The sequence below is a fragment of the Pelecanus crispus genome, chromosome 15 (genome assembly GCF_030463565.1).
Source record: "Pelecanus crispus isolate bPelCri1 chromosome 15, bPelCri1.pri, whole genome shotgun sequence".
Classification (NCBI taxonomy): domain Eukaryota; kingdom Metazoa; phylum Chordata; class Aves; order Pelecaniformes; family Pelecanidae; genus Pelecanus; species Pelecanus crispus.
In genome coordinates this window covers 2,325,510-2,343,765 of record NC_134657.1, presented here as the reverse complement: position 1 = coordinate 2,343,765, position 18,256 = coordinate 2,325,510, and the positions used below count along the sequence as shown (strand labels likewise).

Genomic DNA, 18,256 nt, shown 5'->3' with positions numbered 1-18,256 from the left:
GCTGGGTTCCCGTAGCATTTCCAAATGCTCCGAATATCTGCAGAGGTCATTAAGTCATTCCGTAACTTAGTTCCTCTCTTACAGCTTGAGGGTGGGGGGCAGAGTTTGTTCAGCAATTAAAATAAGGAGTGACTGGTCCTCACTTTGTCTGCAGAGACACTGGGATGCTGCTGCCATCGCCTCTCCGGCATCGGCTTGCGTGGCATCGCAGGAATGCAGTGCCGGAGGCGGGCGGGAATCGCTTTGAAGAAGCCAACCTGCCCGCACATGGAGGTGGGAACGGGCCCAGGACTCGGGGCCGGCGGCGGCAGAGCCAGCTCACATCGCCGGCGCAGGCGATGCCTCTGCCCGAGGGAGTGCTGAGCTTGCTCGTGATGGGGATGAGCTCGTGGCTGATCGTGTTCACGGTGTTGGGCAAGTCAGCTCTGCCGGAGTCGCGTGGCACTGGATGAAATGGCTGTGTCCGCTCCCTTTTGCCGGGGAGATGCTGCTCTGCATGTGCTCCCGTGGCCGTCCCTGCCAGGGGACGGCTAAATGAGCTGTCCCGGTGGTGCTGAGACTTGGTAAAGATGGTTTTGTGTTGGCAAGCCAAAGCAGAGACACTGGTGGTGTCTCTCTCCCATTCCCCGCTCTTGGTGTGCCACAGTAGGTGGAAGTGCAGCAAATTTTTATCTGTAGGTAAAACCTGGGGGGAAAAAGAGTCCCTGCTGTGGGAAATTTGCTCCTCGGAGTGATAGCTCACCTGCTTTCGTCAGCAGGTCAGTGACGCACGTCTCTCCGACCATGGCATTTCCGCAGGGAAAGATGCTTTACCCCTTGGATGCCCTCCTGTCCTGCCTCGGACAGTTTGGCCTGACGTGGTAGAATATGTGGGGGGTGGAATACAGAGAGGAAAATGCAACAGAGGAGGCTGGGAGAAGTGGCTCGAAGGGAAATGGATGTTTTAAGCGATGATCTGGTTTTCCTCTTGCCTCAGTACAGGTGCAGGGGCTTGTGGTTCCCTTCAAGGCAAGGGAAGAGCTGAACATCTGTATGTTGGTGCAGAAATGGAGTCAGGCAGGAGGAGATCCCATGCATCCGTTCATCCTGGAGCCCATGGGTTTGTTTTAGTGCACAGGGTGCCGGATCTCTTTCACCGAGATCTCCGACATGGAGGGCCTGGGGCTCCGTGTAGGCTGCAATCAAGACAGCCCTGAAAGAGAGGAGCTGGTTTTTCTTTCCCTTCCCTGTTGCGCTCCACAGCTCGCTGGCTGCCACCCCTTCTTGCTTGTGGTCAGGAGGAGACACCCAGCTGCCAGGAGTTTTTCAGGAGCGCTTGCTCAAATGGGAGCTGGTGACCTTGCCGCGGTAAAACCAGGCAAGCCTGCACATCTAAGAGAGCGAGAGGCTTGGTAAGAATGGTTTTGGTAATAACTTTTGTCTCCTGGATGATGAGAGGGATTTATTCAAGGTTTTAAATCTGCCTGTATGGCATTTGTCTCTCTAGAAGCTTTCTTGTGTGTCTCTGCGTGGAGCAGCCCTTCTTCAGACGCTATCAGCGTGGATCAAGCGGAAAGGCATGAAAAATAGCTTGTTGCTTTAACGTTATCGGACTTAATTCTCAGAGAGAAGCTCCCTGGCTGCAGATCCCTCCAGAGATTAACAGAGGAATTTTTCCCACTATCGCCTTTATCGGCCTCCGGGACGGATGCGGAGAATTTTTAGCCTGGTCCTCGTTTGCGACGCACAAAGGTAGCCTGGAGCGGGGACGGGGCGGCTGGCTGTCGAGGGCTGGCTGATGCACGCCGCTTTTCAGCGTCATGGGTAGTACGTGCTCATTTTAAACGTGACCCCAGACCATCTGAAAAATACTGCTGACAAGCTGCTATACCAAAATTGGGGAAAACTGTTTGCAGCCCTGTTGGTAAATAAGAAGTCCATAATCTGCAAAAATAGGTGCCTGGGCTTGGGAGTCCTTATATAGATAAATAAGTAGTTGTGCCTCGATGGTGCTGAGCATCCAGTAGCTCCTGATGAGTTTGGAAACTTGAATGTCTTGTACGCCTGAGATTTGGGTGAAATTTTGAGCACCTGCTGTTGAAATGATGAGTAGAAATCTCTCTCCTGCCGTACTCCTTCCTCCACCTCGCAAAGCCAGCACTTGCAGAACGATTTGCTTTTTAATGGTCTCACAGTGCAGGCCTGTAGTCTTTCAAACCGGTACTTCCCTAAGCAGAAGTTAGGGTTGACTTTGTAGGAGGTTGGGCTTTTTTTTCCGTAAGGATTTTTTTTTAACTTTCAGGGGTCTGACTTTTTCCTGACGCTTGATTTCACAGCCCTGTGAAGAATTTAAGTTCTTGCAGCTATCTGCTCATCCGAGTTTGGCTGACCGGAGCCAAGGTATTTGCAAGCTGTCGGGAGGCTCCGAGACCAGCCAAGGCATCTGTGAAACCTTCTATTTTATTTCCTTTTCAGGAAAGAAGGCTTAAAAATATGCAAACGGGTGCCCCAGCCACACATACTGGTTGTTTACATTGGTGTTGTCTCAGATATAATTAATGCATTGCACCAGAGAGGAAGCTGATAGCCTGAACTGGCTCCTGCCCGAGGCTGGTGCCGTCATCCCGGACGCTGCCCTCGGCGAGAGGCACAGGAGGTGCCGAGGGGCGATGGAGGTTTGTCTGACCACAAGCTCCCCGGTTGTTTTATATCGAGTTATTCCTTTCTCCTCCCGGTCTCTCGCAAAGCCTTCCCTCCTTGGCAGGTACGCTCGCCTTCGGGGGCAGCTCTGGTTTGGGGTCAGTGAAATAAAAGCTCGCTATCCCATGGCTAGATAAGTCTTGTCATCTGGGAAGGAGCTTTGAGGAGCCTTCGGAAAGGTCCTGCTCGGAGGCTTCGGGCAGGCTGTGCTGACACCTATCGGCAAGAGCTCCTTCCGAGGCATCCCAGCCAGCGGGCACGCGTCCCACCTCGAGCTTTTCCATCTTTAAGCTGATGCCGCTCTTGTGCCTTTGCCTTAGGGACCCCGTCCACCAACATTATGTACGTAATACTCGAGATTGAATACGCAACATTCACTTTGTGGTATGTACCCTAGCCAGCATGATGTGCTCTCAAAGGCTCTTTAAATCCTCGCGCTGCCGAGCCTGATTTTTTTTTTTTATTTTTACATCTTTCACAAAAGCATCTGCTGTAAAATGTCCTTAAATCTGGTAGGCATGCGGAATGACAAAGCACTAGCTCATGCTTGTCTGCAGTCCAAAAGGTGAATATTTATTCCTGACGTGAAACATTTAGTGAGTTTGGCATTAAGCGCTGGATTTACCAGAGCGAGGGAGAAAAGCACGCTCCTTATGTGAAGAAAGCGCAGGGCAGGAACCGGTGGCTTGAAAATGAACGTAAGGGGGAAGACAGCAAGTGAGGGAAGGGCTGGTCAAAAGGAAGATGCAAAGAGCCGGACCGAATATCCCTTTGTGCGTTGCACTGGGGCTTTTGGTAGGTAGATGCCAGGTTTTCAGTAAGTAGCTGTACTTTCTTTGCACCAAATTTTGAGACGAGCGTAGCCCCGCTCTTCCCAACGCTGAGCTTTTTGCACTCAAGTTGATTTTTCTGACTGTGCCCACAGGATGCTCTTTAAAGGATGGTTGAGGTTTTTTTAGCCCCGTGGTAGCTATAACCTCACCAAATTACACAGCAGCCGTTTCCTGAAACACCACTAATTTTGGGGTTCTCCGACGTCTGCGATGCCTCTGCCGCCTCCCTCGTGCTGCGGCAAACGAAACGGGAGCGTGACTTGAGCGAAAAGTGTGGAGCTCAGCAGAGCCGGGGCACACTCCTCCGCTAACCCACACATACCTCGGTCCCTTCCCTACAATTAGCCGGTTATTACGGCGTTGTGTAGCCTGATACAGCAATTTCCATCTCTCCCGTTTGCCTCCTGGAGGGAAGACGAGTTGCAGGAGCTGATCAACCCTTTCTCTCCAAGCGTGGAGCTCTTTAATTAGCGTCAGAGCTGTTTTGTGTAGGATGACGGACTGTTACTCAAATCCCTTGCACGTCTGCAGGGTATGGTACCACTGAAGGGGGTGGCCAGGGAAACAAGTGTTAAAGCAGAGAGGGGTGGGTCTCTGGCTGGCGTTTCCATTCCACCCACCTAGAGGGAAAGGCAGCTTTTGCAACAGCGGCACCCTTTACCGCAGGGCCAAATTTGCATTTCCCAAAACCAGGTGAGATGATTGCGAAGGGGAATACGGGGTGACCTCACCCTAAGGAGTACTCGGCACCTTGGAGTGATGCTGCCGGTGAGAAACCGGCTCGGGACGGGCCCTAAGAAAACCTCTCCTGCAACACGGAGGTGCGTGAATTGCAGCGATCCTCCTTTGCAGCTATTAAGAGATGAGGGGGCAAAGCCCCGGGGCTTTCTGGCACTCTTATCTCACCGCCGTTTGCTCAGCTTGCTGCGTAAGGACATTTTTGCCAAGCATTAGCACAGAGTGACTCAGTAATCCTGTTGCACAGGGTTCAGAGGGCACTGCCTCTCCTTTTCAACGGCTTTATCGGGCTCAGAGTCATGGCGTGTAAGAATTTCTCGGGTAAAAAAAAAAAAAAAAGCGACTGTGACATTGCAAAAGCTTGGAGGTGACTTATTCTCCCCGGCGGGGATTTCTGCCTGTACCTTTGTAAAGATTGCAAGAAACCAGACCTTTGGTTCGACGCCGTGGGTTTGACTGGGCTTGTACCGTGAGCCTGTGTCATTGTAGGGTGGAAATTCAATGCTGAGAGCATGGTGGAAACTTTTTCTGTGTGTAAACGTCAGGGGGGCTGCTGTGGTTTGGTTACATACCCCCATAACTTGCAAAAAACCCCTCTGCGATGGTGCACAGATATTTTTCCTGCGCTACCTGAGAGGTATTTTGCAGGCAGCAGATGTATGTGCCTGCAAAAGTTCTGTCTCCCTGTTGGGGAGGCAGATCAGATCTTGCTCAGTTTTTCTTTAAACTCTTGCAAAGCTGAATTCCTGTCTCCTCCTGAGCAAGGAATTTTTTTTTTTTAAGCCAGATTTGAGGGAACACTGAATCGCATGTGGCTTTGGTAAAGGAAAATGATACTTTCCTGGCTCTTAAAAGCTTTAAGGTTTAGGCAGACCCAGTCAAAGCTGGTCTTGAAAATGTTTGTAATCCCAGTGCCCCGTTTTGAATGGCTCAGGGATGAAAACGGGTGACTGTCGGGTGCTGGATCCAAGGCAGCTGACCAGCGAGTCCTAAATGTTGGGGTTTGACTTAGGGAACGAGCCGGTGTGCAGCGTGCCGTGGAGATGTCGGCAGTTCTCCTAGGAGCTATCCTTTGGCATCTCCCAGATCCAATGCTAATGCTGGGATTGCCGGGATATTCGTTCTCTGCCGGTCATGCCGTATTCCGGCCTGTGGACTGCTGCTCCCCAGCTTGCTTCATCTTCCCTTTGTGAAACCTCACAAACTGCTGGCAAGGGAAGAGCTTTTGGGCAAATCTGCAGACTGCTGCGGAAAAATCCCGGCTGGCCTGGGACGCAGAGGGAATGATTATTTTCCTTCTCTGGTTTCCCTTCCCATCGGAGGGGAAAGGTTTGAGGATTTCACGCTGTCATGCAAGTTTGGGATGGACCTTTGCAGGATGGAGGGTGGGCTAGGTAATCCCTCGGCTGGGGCAGATGATGGTGCCGGGGTGGATGAGGTTTCCAGATTAGGACCGTGATTTGGCATCTTGAACTCTCTGCCAGCCGAAAAGCCGGGCTAATAAATCCAGACGGAGCATCAGCCTGGCTGCTGCCGGTCAGCCGGAGGCAGCGCGGCAGGCTTCGCCCTCTGCCAAGCCGCCGGGGAGAGTACGAGCCCTCCATTTCGTGTGCCGCTCCCCTGGAGACGTGCACAGATTAAAACGGTGACGGGGCAGCTGGCTCTTCCCGCAAGGAAAGCTCCGAGACGGGGCTTTTGTAAGTCAGAGGCAGAGCGCAGTAAGTCCAAGTCGTCCTTTTAGCCTCATTTCTGCTGTGACATCCAGCAGCTGGATCAATTTTTTTTTCCTTCTTAAAAGGAATTTGCTTTACGCCACTCTTGACTCTCTCTAAGCAACACAAGCCTCCTCAGGGTGAAATCACGCACAACTTTGCGTTCTTCTGCAGATGGGTTATACTGAGATGCTCTGACTTTGCAGAGGTACAGACGGTTCGGGAAACACCAGCAAATGTTGCTTTTTGCACCTGACTCTGCAGGTTCAGCGTTTCCCTCTGGCTTTTTCTTTGGGATTATAATGTGCTCCGTTGATAATGCACCCACCAAATTAAGCGTATCCTTGTGATGGGACATAATTTGTTGAACAAATTACATTTGTTCGCAGGGAGAGGTTGGCTTTGGCAGGCAGCTGCTGGGTTTCCAGCGTGGCTTGAGCTACGGCAGAGCAGGACCATCACCTTGCCCCTTTTTTTGCTGGTGCAGGTAGTGGCTGTTAGCCCTGAGCCCTTCCCCGGGACGGTTTCCTATGCCTTTGGTGTGCAGATTGCGGGCGGCTTTTGAACCTGGGAGCTTGGCTTCCTTTGTGCACTGAAATCCACTGGCTGCTGGACGAGTTCACTTTAATTTTTTGGCTTTGAAATTGGAAACTGAAAATGTGGGCCTGTTTTTGTTTATCCCAGCATTTTGTGTAAATCGAATTGGCTCGCGACGATGATGGTGATCAGCTCACTGGAGTTGTAGAGGGAATAGCATCGTCCCTTGCCAGAGCTAAGGCAGCTTGAGAAATCCATCAAATCCGGCAATAACAGCCCCCAGTTGTTATTCATAGCTCTCGTCTCGTCTATCTCCAGAAATCTGCTGTAATAAAATTCGCCAAACTTTATCCCCTTGACACAACCCCAGAACTCTTTCCGTATCTTAACCTTCCCTGCAAAACGGTGCAAACCCTTGGCTCTGCTCCAGCACATCTCTTTTACAGTATTTCCCAAAACGATATCGATCTGAACTGATCCTTTCATCTGGGTAATCCCATCAAATCAGGCACCATGTGATTTTTTTTTTTTTTTTTCACCCTTCCCCCCCCCCCCCCGCTTCATTTTTATTTTAAGCTCCACTTGGTATTCATTCTTGGAGTCGCTCGGGGCTGCACTACCATAGGTAAAAGGCTGGTCTGGAAATTCGTGTTACACGTGCCCTTATAGCCAGGCTTTTCTTTTGTGTTTGCTGAGCTCTGCGTGTGCTGCTCTGGTTGCATTAGAGAGCTGATTAAATGGGCTTTAAAAAATGCTTATAAGGACAGATCCTAAATAGATAGCATCCAGAGTTCGTGTCAGAAGCGATCAGAGGCTGGCATTTCTCTTCCAAACATCCGTGGAAGCCGGAGATCTTTGTTTGTTTGTTTTTTGAAAAGTATGCATCTGCTTTGCAAGCCAGGAAAATCCATCAACTGGAAAAAAATAGCTCGGACCAGCTTTTAGCTACTTGTCCTGACTGAATAAACAGCGTCAGCTGTAAAGAGATGTTGCCTTCTATGTTTAGTAGTTAATTGTGCTAAACCCTCTGCGTGCTTGAATTTTTATCCGCAAGGAAAGATGACCTGATACTGCGCTGGATGGTGTTATCGGGGTGTGGAGCTTGGAAACCCAGCCAGGAAGAGTCCTCTCCGCTCTTCATCAGCCCTGACCGAGGGAGCAGTTGCAACCAGTGCAATTAGCTAATGATGTTCTTCTGCAGGCACTTCGGTCCGTGGCGAGGAACAGAAGCCATTTCATTTGCAAGCCTAATCCCGGAGAGGAAGAAGCCCTCCCATGTCAAGTATGTTCCTGCAAACCTTTGAAAGGCAGTTTGGCACATCCTCTAAAGAGCTCGGACTTTGTTACGGGGCCCCGCGTAATTGAGCCGTGTCCCTTTGATGTCCCCGCTGCCCTCGTCCCTGCGCTCCTCCGCATACTTCAGACCTGAAGTCACAAAGGCTGCCGGTCGCCTTCCCCCTTCGCCTGGGCAGGGCAGGCGTTGCTCTGCCTCCCCGAGGTGCTCCTGCCCTTTCCGGGGACGGTGGCAGCGGCACCCGGCAGCTCTCCCCTGCTTTAGCGATAAGTGCTCTTACTTCTCCACGTCTCAGCCGCGCTTTGTCCACGTGTTTCTACTTGAAGACGAGATCGCTGAAGCCATCTCGGGTACGACAAGCTTGTGGTGCGTCTCTTTTGCGGAGAGCATCTGTAGATACCCCAACTGTCTGGTTGGAGGAGGCTTGGAGAGGCCAACTCTTCCTCGACTTGTACAATTCAGATTTTTTTCCTGTATTGCAGAATGAAACGCCTCTCGTTTACACCTGTACAACATCCAGTAACAGGCAAAGCTTCCTGAAAGACCAGGGCTGGCCTCTGCCCTGGGCTGTTTACAAGTTGTTGACTCATTTGGGAACCGTCTCGGTGTCTGAGGCTGGGGTTGACCTTCAGGTTACAGCAGTAGCAGGGTGGCTTTTCTCACTCTGCAGCATCCCAGACCTTTCTGATCAAAGTACTGACCTGTTTCTCCATCCCGGGATGACTCTAGCTAACCCTTTTTGTTTAGAAATAACTCAGCACCTTTCACCCCGTGCTGCCCTGTGGCATCCTCAATGGAGAAGCCCAGCCAGCCGATTATCTACAAGTCAGGTAGAAAAGTTTCTAGCAATTTCGTTTGCGATGCCAAGCTTGGGAGAGCAGCTTTATGCTCTGCCAGGGAAATACTTAATGCTGGAAACCTGCTGGTGCAGATTAACGAATTGCACACAGCCGCGGAACGAGCCAGGAAAACTGGAATTTGGGAACAAAGAGTAACCAAATGTGACCCTCTTGTCTTTAAGGAGACCTTGGCCGTGCTATATATGTGCCCCAGCACAAGAATGGTTTCCTGTGCAATTTTATTCCCTTTTTCCCCCCCAGCCATATACCTGAGAGCAGGGACAAGATGTGCTTTGTCCCTGGGGAAAGGCTCAGGAACCCTGCAGCCCCCTCCTCTGCGTCTGGCCGGGGGTTGCTTTTTGGCTGGGCTCTTACCACCCACCACCTGGAACCCATTGCCATGGAATCACTTTTCTCAGCTGCAGCATCTTAAAATAGCTGCTCTGGTTTCTTTTAAAAATAGTCTCTGTTCTGTATGTCATTACCTGCTAAAAACGTTTCTCAAAGTCCTATTGGGACATCGGAGGAGAGGTCAGTTTGGTGTATCAGCCTTTTTGGAGAGGGTGACGGTGCTTCTGCGGCCACGTGCGCAGCCTTGCCCTTGAGCTGCCCCCGGTTCCCGCAGCCGGGCGCGCGCATCCGTGTTTTTCGGGTGATGTATTTATGATTATTTTGAAAGCGTGACTGCAGAGGTGGAGGAATCTGCCTGGTGCTGGCGATGGCCGTGGGAAGGAGGATGCTGAGACGCGTCGGCCCTAGCTGGAGAGGCTTTAGCTTTTCCTGGGAAGCAATTCGGCGCCTAACACATAAGCGAGGTAGTAACGCAGCAGCTCTGGCTGCTGGAGCAGGCAGGGTTTGTATTTTTGCAGCGGACCGTGGCCGATTTCCTGACGTATATTCAAAGGGATCCCATCCTTCGGTAGCTGCCCTCGCAAAGGGGCCCTTTGCATTGAAGTTGCTCTTGCTCCAAGCTGGTTAAGGAGCGATGCAGTGGCCGGGGCGCACGGACCGCAGGCAGCGGGGTCGTAATGGAGCAGCGGCAGGTTGAGAGGTGAGCTCGGCGCTTTGCTGCGCTGCAGGAAAACCTTCGGGATGTACGGCATCTTCTGAGCACGGCAAATGGCGGTGGCACCGAGCCCAAGAGGTCGCGTCATCTTGCTTGTGCAGGTCCTGCTCAGGAGCTCCCTGGCCCAAGCGGAGCCTTTTGAACCTTGAACGAGGCAAGCAAAAAAAATCTCTTAATAATTTTTAGAGGAGCGCTTCATTCTGCAGACTTGAGGAGTGACTGTTAATTCACACAGCAAAGCGTCTAGGGCTTAATTGTGCCACTTTGAGGGGGGAAAAAAAACAAAAAGGGTTTGGTGCATGAGTACCCGAGTGATCTGCTGTGAGCGACTCCGGATGCGTTAGAATTGGTATTTGTTCTCCCTCCTTCCTTGGGGGAGAGGTTACTAGGTATTTGGAGGTAATTATTGCTTTTATTCAGTGCTAAAGCAATAATTTCAAGGGATACGTTAGAAAGCTAGCAATTTCCTGCCAGTGAGTGACAGATGTTTTGCCATACATGAGATGCGCTTTCAGGCTCCTACTAATTACGATGACACAAATTGGCAGTAGTTTTTCTTCCCAGGCTCCCAACTCTAATTTTGCCTTCTTTTCTGCTTTTTTTTTTTTTTTTTTAAAGGTGGAGTCTCCGTGTTGTCGCACTTCAGTAAAACTGATGCCGAGTTCAGTGGCTGTGTTCAAGCGTGGTTTCCTAACCTTCCCCTTCTCTATCCCTGCCCAGGTTCGTACCCCTCACCCAAGGCTGGGGCCACGCTGGTGGTCTACAAGGACTTGCTTGTGCTTTTCGGTGGGTGGACGCGGCCGAGCCCTTACCCTCTGCACCAGCCAGAGAGGTTCTTCGATGAAATCCATACGTACTCGCCCTCCAAAAACTGGTAAGAGCACATCTGGATTCGAAGCCCAGGCTTTGATCCTGTAAAAATGTGTCTGTAATGCAGCTGGAGGAATGCCGGAGGGTGTCTCTCTGAGCCCGCCTGGGACTGGCTTGTAGGAAAGCTTGGTTTCCTAGGTGTGTCTGCGATGCTCTTACTGAAACAAAAAAAAACAAAAAAAAAACCCAACCCAAAAAACCCACAAGTGCACGGTGGAGACCTGGGCACGCTGCTGTCTGGCACCTCTTGGGTGATGGTTGCTTCTGTATGGCTCTCGACTCGGACCTAAAATATGCCAGACTCCCCAGGTGTTCCCATCCGACCAGGTGGGACATCTGGATGGGAATATTTTAAACACATAATCGATTTGGCTGCATACAGTGAGGTCTTTGGGGAAAGCAGGAGATAAAGCCTTAACTCCTGGAGGTCTTACTTTTAGCGATGGTCCAAAACTCAAAGCTCCTGTGGCCCTCGAGCAGGTATCTGCACCATTTTAGTAAGCTCGCTGCCTTTACAGCTCCTGGACTCTTAATAAAGCATCCAGCAGTGACTGCGGAGATGGCAGGAATTTTCTTTTTCCCTTTAAACACCGTTGGGCTGGTTTTAGACCAGGCTTTCTCACTGATACTTCTGTGTGAGAAAGGAGCAAATGCTGTATCAAAGCGGCAATAGTTCCTGCTCCTCTTTCATTGAGAACTTTTCATCATCAAAAGTGTCAATTATCCAATGCACTTTTGGGCAGTGTCATTAGAATGCTGTAATTAAACTGCGTTGGAAATAATTCAGGGCAAACTTAATTGAAAGGGGTGATATTTCCAACTTGGCCTTGTGACTTTGTCATGCTTTAAAAATGTTTAGCGCATTAGTATTTCTAATTAGTTTCATTTATTATTTGGATCTTTGGAGGTTTGCCCTGAGGTTTTCCTCTGTAACGTGTTCTTGAGGAGTTTGCTGGCCCCTGGGATTTCTCGTTTTGCCATTCATCCAGCGCTTTCCTACCTGACAGTGAATGTCTTCCTCCTCCTTTCCCCAGGTGGAACTGCATCGTGACCACCCACGGCCCCCCTCCCATGGCAGGACACTCCTCCTGTGTCATCGAAGACAAAATGATCGTCTTCGGGGGTTCGCTAGGATCTCGGCAAATGTAAGCTTGGGGTGAGGGCGTTTGACAACGCTCCTGCGAGCGAGAAGTGTGTTGCAGTGGTCCCGGGGTAGCTCATAGCGTTTTAGAAGGAAATCTCTGCAGAGGTTTGGGGTCTGCCTGTGCTGCCTTAGCATACCCTTCGCCTCTCACGGCGAATCCCCTCGAGGCTCCAGCCCGCAAAAAACCCAATTCTGCCATAAAACTTGGCCCTGAACCCATGTTTCAGACACGTCTGGTTCTATCATCAACGCTTGTTGTCTCGTCCTTGCAGGAGCAACGATGTCTGGGTGCTGGATCTCGAGCAGTGGGCTTGGTCCAAGCCCAACATCTCTGGGCCCAGCCCTCACCCCCGAGGTGGCCAGTCTCAGGTGAGCTCTCCTTCGCTAGCTCAGCACCAACACACGCTGCTAAAAATAAACCATACATTGCTTAATTTCCAGCTTCCAGGCAGCTCTCTGCAGGTTGCCCAAAAGCTAGCGCCCAATTTCCAAGTTATCTTTGCAGCCTTTGCCCGACGGGGCCTTGTTTTCTCTCGCCATCTCTTCCATGAGGGTGCACTTTTAATCTCCCTAACACTCAGGCAGGTACTGTGCTGTGTCTTGCACATGACTCAGAACTCTTAATGAGCATTTCTAGAAAACAAATTGCTGTTTTCACCTAGCGATCATCCCCCGTGGCATTTTAAGATCAATGAAGTGTTATCACAAGTTGGTTTGGCTCAGGGCCCTTTTGATTGCTCCGCTCTCCTGATTTTCGGTTCCAGCGACTCTGGATTGTACCCGCTCAAAGCACAGGTCTGGCAGCACCTGGTTTATTGCCTGCCCAGGGCAGGGAGCTCGTGGGAATCACCCGGCTTGATGCAGGTGTCTCCATCGCAGCTGGCGTCCCTGCCATCCCTTTATGGTCCCCAGCGGGACAGTCAGCGGTGCCCAGCGTGCGGATCATCTCAGCAGGGCACCCAAAAGAGATCGGATGGGTCATGCTTGAATGTGCCTTTCTCTCCATCCACTGGAAAAGGAGACTAAGGGACCAGCTCGCCCACTACCAGCATGCAACAAATATTGCTGCAAGCACGTGCCCTCCCAGGCAACCCTTCCACCTTCACCTCTTCAGTGAAGAGGGGTGTTGAGTCCCTTGCCATTTGGCTCGGCTTCAGGAAGGGTAATTGCTCGCCTCTGTAAGAGGAACGGGTTTGTGAGCCGTTTGGGACAAGGCAGTGGGGTGAACCCTGCAGCCCGCTTTGCCTCAGGCCTGGCAAAACCGGCTCTCCATCCCAGCTCCCCTCCTCATCCCGGGGCGGACAAAATTCGGCAGCGTCTGCGTGGCTGAGAAGCCGTAACCTGGCCCTGCCTGCACTCGGAGGCTTTGCCGAAAGTGCCGGGGACGGTTTCACATCCTTCCTGGTCTGAAACGCTGTTCTTTGTCCCCTCCAGATCGTGATAGACAACGAAACCATTTTAATCCTCGGTGGCTGTGGTGGTCCCAATGCAGTAAGTATCCTGGGGGGAGCGTGGGCACAAACTGCACGCGTCTCGCTGTAACTGAGCCCTGCGTGCTGGACTGGGGAGAGGGGAGACCGTGTGTTACCCGGCTGGCATTTTATCCTGCAAATCTGGACACCCACGCGGTAAATTTTCCAGAGATGCTGTCTAGCTATTGCTAGAGCTGCTTTAATTAAGAAAAAAGCACCCCAGGCGCTACCTGAGCAGCTCGCCGAGGTTAATTGAGCCTCGGAAGAATTAGCCCTGATTTTATACTGGGGTAGAAGATGGAGATGAAGGGATTTGTCCGTGGCCATAGCAGGGTGTAGTCACTCCTGGGCGGTCAGATCCTGATCTGGGTCACCATTCCTCTGTCTGCAGCAGCCGAGCGCCGCTCCTACCTCTGATGGGCTGATCTCAGCAGCGAACCAGGCTCCTGCATCTCAAACTGAGCTCCTAAATCTGTCACGCTTTTCTTCACAGCTGTTTAAAGACGCCTGGTTGCTGCACATGCACGCGAACCCCTGGACGTGGCAGCCGCTCAAGGTGGAGAACGAAGACCACGGAGCCCCGGAGCTGTGGTGCCATCCTGCGTGCAGGGTACGGACGCGGTGGGATCTCTGCTCTCTCATATACATCCCTTGGGCTTTATTGCCTGCCTGGAACGCTCCATACCCCCTTATTTTTTTCCCCCGATACAGCGCAAAGGGTCATCCTGCAGTTCCGTAACCTCTTACCTCCCCTTCTCCTCTTTCAGGTGGGACAGTGTGTTGTGGTCTTTAGCCAAGCTCCCAGCGGGAGAGCCCCGCTGAGTCCCAGCCTGAACTCTCGCCCCTCTCCCATCAGCGCCACGCCGCCCGCCCTGGTCCCCGAAACGCGGGAATACCGCTCTCAGTCTCCCGTCAGGAACACGGACGAGGCTCCCTGCGTCAATGGCCGCTGGGGCACCTTGCGACCCAGAGCGCAGAGGCAAACCCCCTCGGGATCCCGGGAAGGCAGCCTCTCCCCGGCCAGAGGGGACAGTTCCCCTGTACTCAACGGTGGGAGTTTATCGCCCGGAGCCGCAGCGGCCGGCGGTGCCTCCTTGGACAGCCCCGTGCAGGTCGTATCGCCCAGCACGCCTTCCGCAGCCGAAGGATACGACCTAAAAGTGGGGCTCGCCCTGGCGCCGCGACGGGGATCGCTGCCGGAGCAGAAAGACCTGCGTTTGGGATCCGTCGACTTGAGCTGGGAACAGAAACCGGCTTCCATCATCTGCCAGATGGACGGCGTGGAGGGCAGGACAGTCGGTGCGAGTGTGAGGAACCCCCCCGAGCAGACCAACGGCATCCACACGCCGCCCCACGTCGCCAGCTCCCTCCCGGGAGCCGTCTCCCCCGGCGCGCTCCGCAGGAGCTTGGAGGCCGTCAAAGCCCTCTCTTCCAAAGGCTCCTCGGCTTCTGCGGCCTTGAGCCCTCCCCTGGCTTCTTCCCCGGGGTCCCCGGGTGCCGAGACAGGCTCGGCGGCGCGTCCGGGCTCTACCCAAGGCGACGGCCATTCCTTACCTCCCATCGCCCGCCGCCTGGGCCACCACCCTCCCCAATCCCTCAACGTGGGGAAGCCTTTATACCAGAGCATGAACTGCAAACCCATGCAGATGTACGTGCTGGACATTAAAGACACCAAGGAAAAAGGACGAGTCAAATGGAAAGTGTTCAACAGCAGTTCGGTGGTGGGACCGCCCGAAACCAGTTTACATACGGTGGTGCAAGGCAGAGGGGAGTTAATCATATTCGGTGGCCTCATGGACAAGAAACAAAACGTCAAATACTATCCCAAAACAAATGCCTTGTACTTTGTGCGAGCAAAAAGATAATGCGGCCCGAGCCCTTCGCCGCCATCACCTTCTCCCCTCCCTCCCCGCGGCTCTTCCCTCTCCTTTCCGAGCCCTTACTCTGTCACGCAGGCGTTCAAACTGTGAATTAGGGAGCAAGAAACCAATAAAGTCCAAGCAAAACCTCCAGCGCTGCCCCGCCGGTTCCCAGTAAGACCCCAGTAAAGCGAATCGTGTTTGCAGGCAGGGAAGAACCCGCGCCGCCGCCATCCAAGCCAAGGATTTGGGGTGAGCAGGTAGGGACGTCTGCCGTCCGCTGTCCTCTTGAGGTGGGTTTGATTTGCCAGGGCTCTGAGAGGCTTCGTATCTCTCTGAAACTCCTCACAGGACGCGAGTAACAGCGGGTTTTATACGAACAAACCAAATACCGGCAGGCAGGCGGCTCTCAGCTTGCGCGCACTGATTATTTCTATGCTTGACTCCGTAAGGAAAACAGCAGCAATATCCCACCGGGAATCGTCCAGTGCTGCAAACCTTTGCTTGACACAAACACGATGCCTTTTTTTTTTTCTTCTTTTTTTTTTTTTGGCCTCTCGCTCCTTTGGCCTGCTACTCTCGTTCCTGTCCTCCGTACAGGACCGTGAGAAGGAAGGAGGACAGGTTTTTTGCATCAAAATGCCAAAAATATTAAAGATTAGCTGGGCGTTAGCATCCTCCCCTCCCTGAGCTGCATCAGGCTTCGGGATCAGCCCTGATCCCTCCTCATCAGCAAAAAAACCACACTGTTTACTCGAAAAATCCCATTATTCCCCCAAAGCTGGGAAATTTGGTTGCCCGTTCCCTTCTAGACTCGAAGGTTTTGTTTCACTCAACAGCCCAAACCCCTTCAAGGCTGAACCAGCACCTTGTAGCTTGGGAAGAGTTTGGGATTGTTTGTTTTTTTTTTTCCAGCCAAAAGGATAAATATTGGTAAATTATTCCCCGATAGCAGTCCCTGCGTCTCACCTTTGCACGTGCCTCCTTCCGCAAAGATTAACAGAAATTCAAAGCCGAAGGGATTGAACCTGTGCGTCCTTCTGGGACAACCTCCCTCCTTCCCCTTCCCCTCGAGACGATGGGAGGGGGACGAAAATGGGCGGATTCTGCCAGGTTTTGGTCAACAACCTCCAGCACCCCAAAAGTAGGGAACCCTCCCCAAACCGGCAGCGCCATGACGTGGCTCCTTTTCCTTTTTTTTTTTTTTTTTGGTTTTTTTGGGTTTTTTTGTTTCCCCACCTTCCCCACTGAGCTTTTTGCCGGTCAGAGCTTTAAATCGCATCCCAGCTGCGTGGGGATGAGGAGGGTTTTGCTTCGTCTGCGGCGTTTCCACCTCTGTAAATAAATCCCTCGTTACATGCAGCCTCTCCCGCTCCAATGCCAAACGTATTTGATTTGTCCTAAAGGAAGGCAAAATGCAGTTTTTACCCCTAAAACCTCAGGAGCACCTAGGGGGATTTATGAAATATCTCTTCTCCACCTCAAGCTTCGCCGCGGGGAAGGCGACTGGGGATTCGGCATCGCTTCCCTCCTCCCCTTTGCATGTCTGGTGTCACCCACCCCAAAAAAAAAAGTCAAAAAAGGGATGGAGGGCGGATCGGCGTTGGGTTGACGTCCTTCTCCCTGCACGGAGCATCCCTTGAGGGGTGTTTTCCCAACGTTTACGTGGTCTCCATCCTCAACCAGTCCCAAAATCCCCATAACTGGTCCCAAAATCCCCATAACTGGTCCCAAAATCCCCTCAACCGGTCCCAAACCCGCCGGGCGGCCGGGGCCTCGCCTCCTCCGTCCCGTCAGTCGCGGAAGGGCACGTTCTGCGCCGTTGGCGATAAATCCATCCCAAATTCCGACACGCGCCCCCCGCCCCGCCGTGAGCCGCTGGTGCTGTGAGCGAGGTTCCCCCCTCCCGCCGTCGCGCGGAGGAAGGAAAAGCGATTTTTGGTGATATTTAAAATCTTGTGTACATTTGGGGGGGGGGGGTTAATGGGTTCCTCCCCCCGCCCCAGTCCCGATGAATTTTTAGCGGTTTAACAAATAAAACGGAAAAGAAACGGATGTTGGTCCTTTTGGGGAGGGGTGGGCGGGGGAAGAGCTGCGGAGGGAAACCCCCGCGGCGGGTTTGGGGGCGAAAGGGGGGATTTGGGGTCTTACAATAATCTATAGGGTCCGGGTCTCCTGTAGCCTATAGGACCCCCCCCATAAGCTATAGGGTCCGGGTCTCCCGTAGCCTATTGGCCCCCCCATAAGCTATAGGGTCCGGGTCTCCCGTAGCCTATAGGGCCCCCCCCCATAAGCTATAGAGTCCAGATCTCCTGTAGCCTATAGGGCCCCACCATAAGCTATAGGGTCCGGGTCTCCTGTAGCCTATAGGGCCCCCCCATAAGCTATAGAGTCCGGGTCTCCTGTAGCCTATAGGGCCCCGCCATAAGCTCTAGGGTCCGGGTCTCCTGTAGCCTATAGGGACCCCCCCCCAATCTATAGGGTCCAGGTCTCCCGTAGCCTATAGGGCCCCCCCAATCTATAGGGTCCGGGTCTCCCGTAGCCTATAGGCACCCCCCCAATCTATAGGATCCGGGTCTCCTGTAGCCTATAGGGACCCCCCCCCCCATAAGCTATAGGGTCCGGGTCTCCCGTAGCCTATAGGGCCCCCCCCAGTCTATAGGGTCCGGGTCTCCCGTAGCCTATAGGGCCCCCCCAATCTATAGGGTCCGGGTCTCCCGTAGCCTATAGGCACCCCCCCAATCTATAGGATCCGGGTCTCCTGTAGCCTATAGGGACCCCCCCCCCCATAAGCTATAGGGTCCGGGTCTCCCGTAGCCTATAGGGCCCCCCCCAGTCTATAGGGTCCGGGTCTCCCGTAGCCTATAGGGCCCCCCCAATCTATAGGGTCCGGGTCTCCCGTAGCCTATAGGCACCCCCCCAATCTATAGGATCCGGGTCTCCTGTAGCCTATAGGGCCCCCCCATAAGCTATAGGGTCTGGGTCTCCCGTAGCCTATAGGGCCCACCCCAATCTATAGGGTCCGGGTCTCCCGTAGCCTATAGGGCCCCCCCAGTCTATAGGGTCCGGGTCTCCCGTAGCCTATAGGGCCCCCCCCCAATCTGTAGGGTCCGGGTCTCCCGTAGCCTATAGGGCCCCCCCAGTCTATAGGGTCCGGGTCTCCCGTAGCCTATAGGGCCCCCCCCCAATCTATAGGGTCCGGGTCTCCCGTAG

General features: G+C 52.9%; 1 protein-coding gene across 1 annotated transcript in view; it reads left to right on the top strand.

Annotated features, from left to right (window-relative positions):
• FBXO42 (F-box protein 42) overlaps positions 1–15,941 on the top strand; it is a 45,053-nt gene extending 29,112 nt beyond the window's left edge. Inside the window, exons 5-10 of the mRNA XM_075721490.1 lie at positions 10,419–10,572; positions 11,603–11,713; positions 11,985–12,081; positions 13,147–13,203; positions 13,678–13,794; positions 13,952–15,941. Coding sequence (XP_075577605.1) covers positions 10,419–10,572; positions 11,603–11,713; positions 11,985–12,081; positions 13,147–13,203; positions 13,678–13,794; positions 13,952–15,049 — 1,634 coding nt within the window. The 3' untranslated portion in view covers positions 15,050–15,941. The remainder of the gene's footprint in view (positions 1–10,418; positions 10,573–11,602; positions 11,714–11,984; positions 12,082–13,146; positions 13,204–13,677; positions 13,795–13,951) is intronic.
• The last annotated feature ends 2,315 nt before the right edge of the window (positions 15,942–18,256 follow it).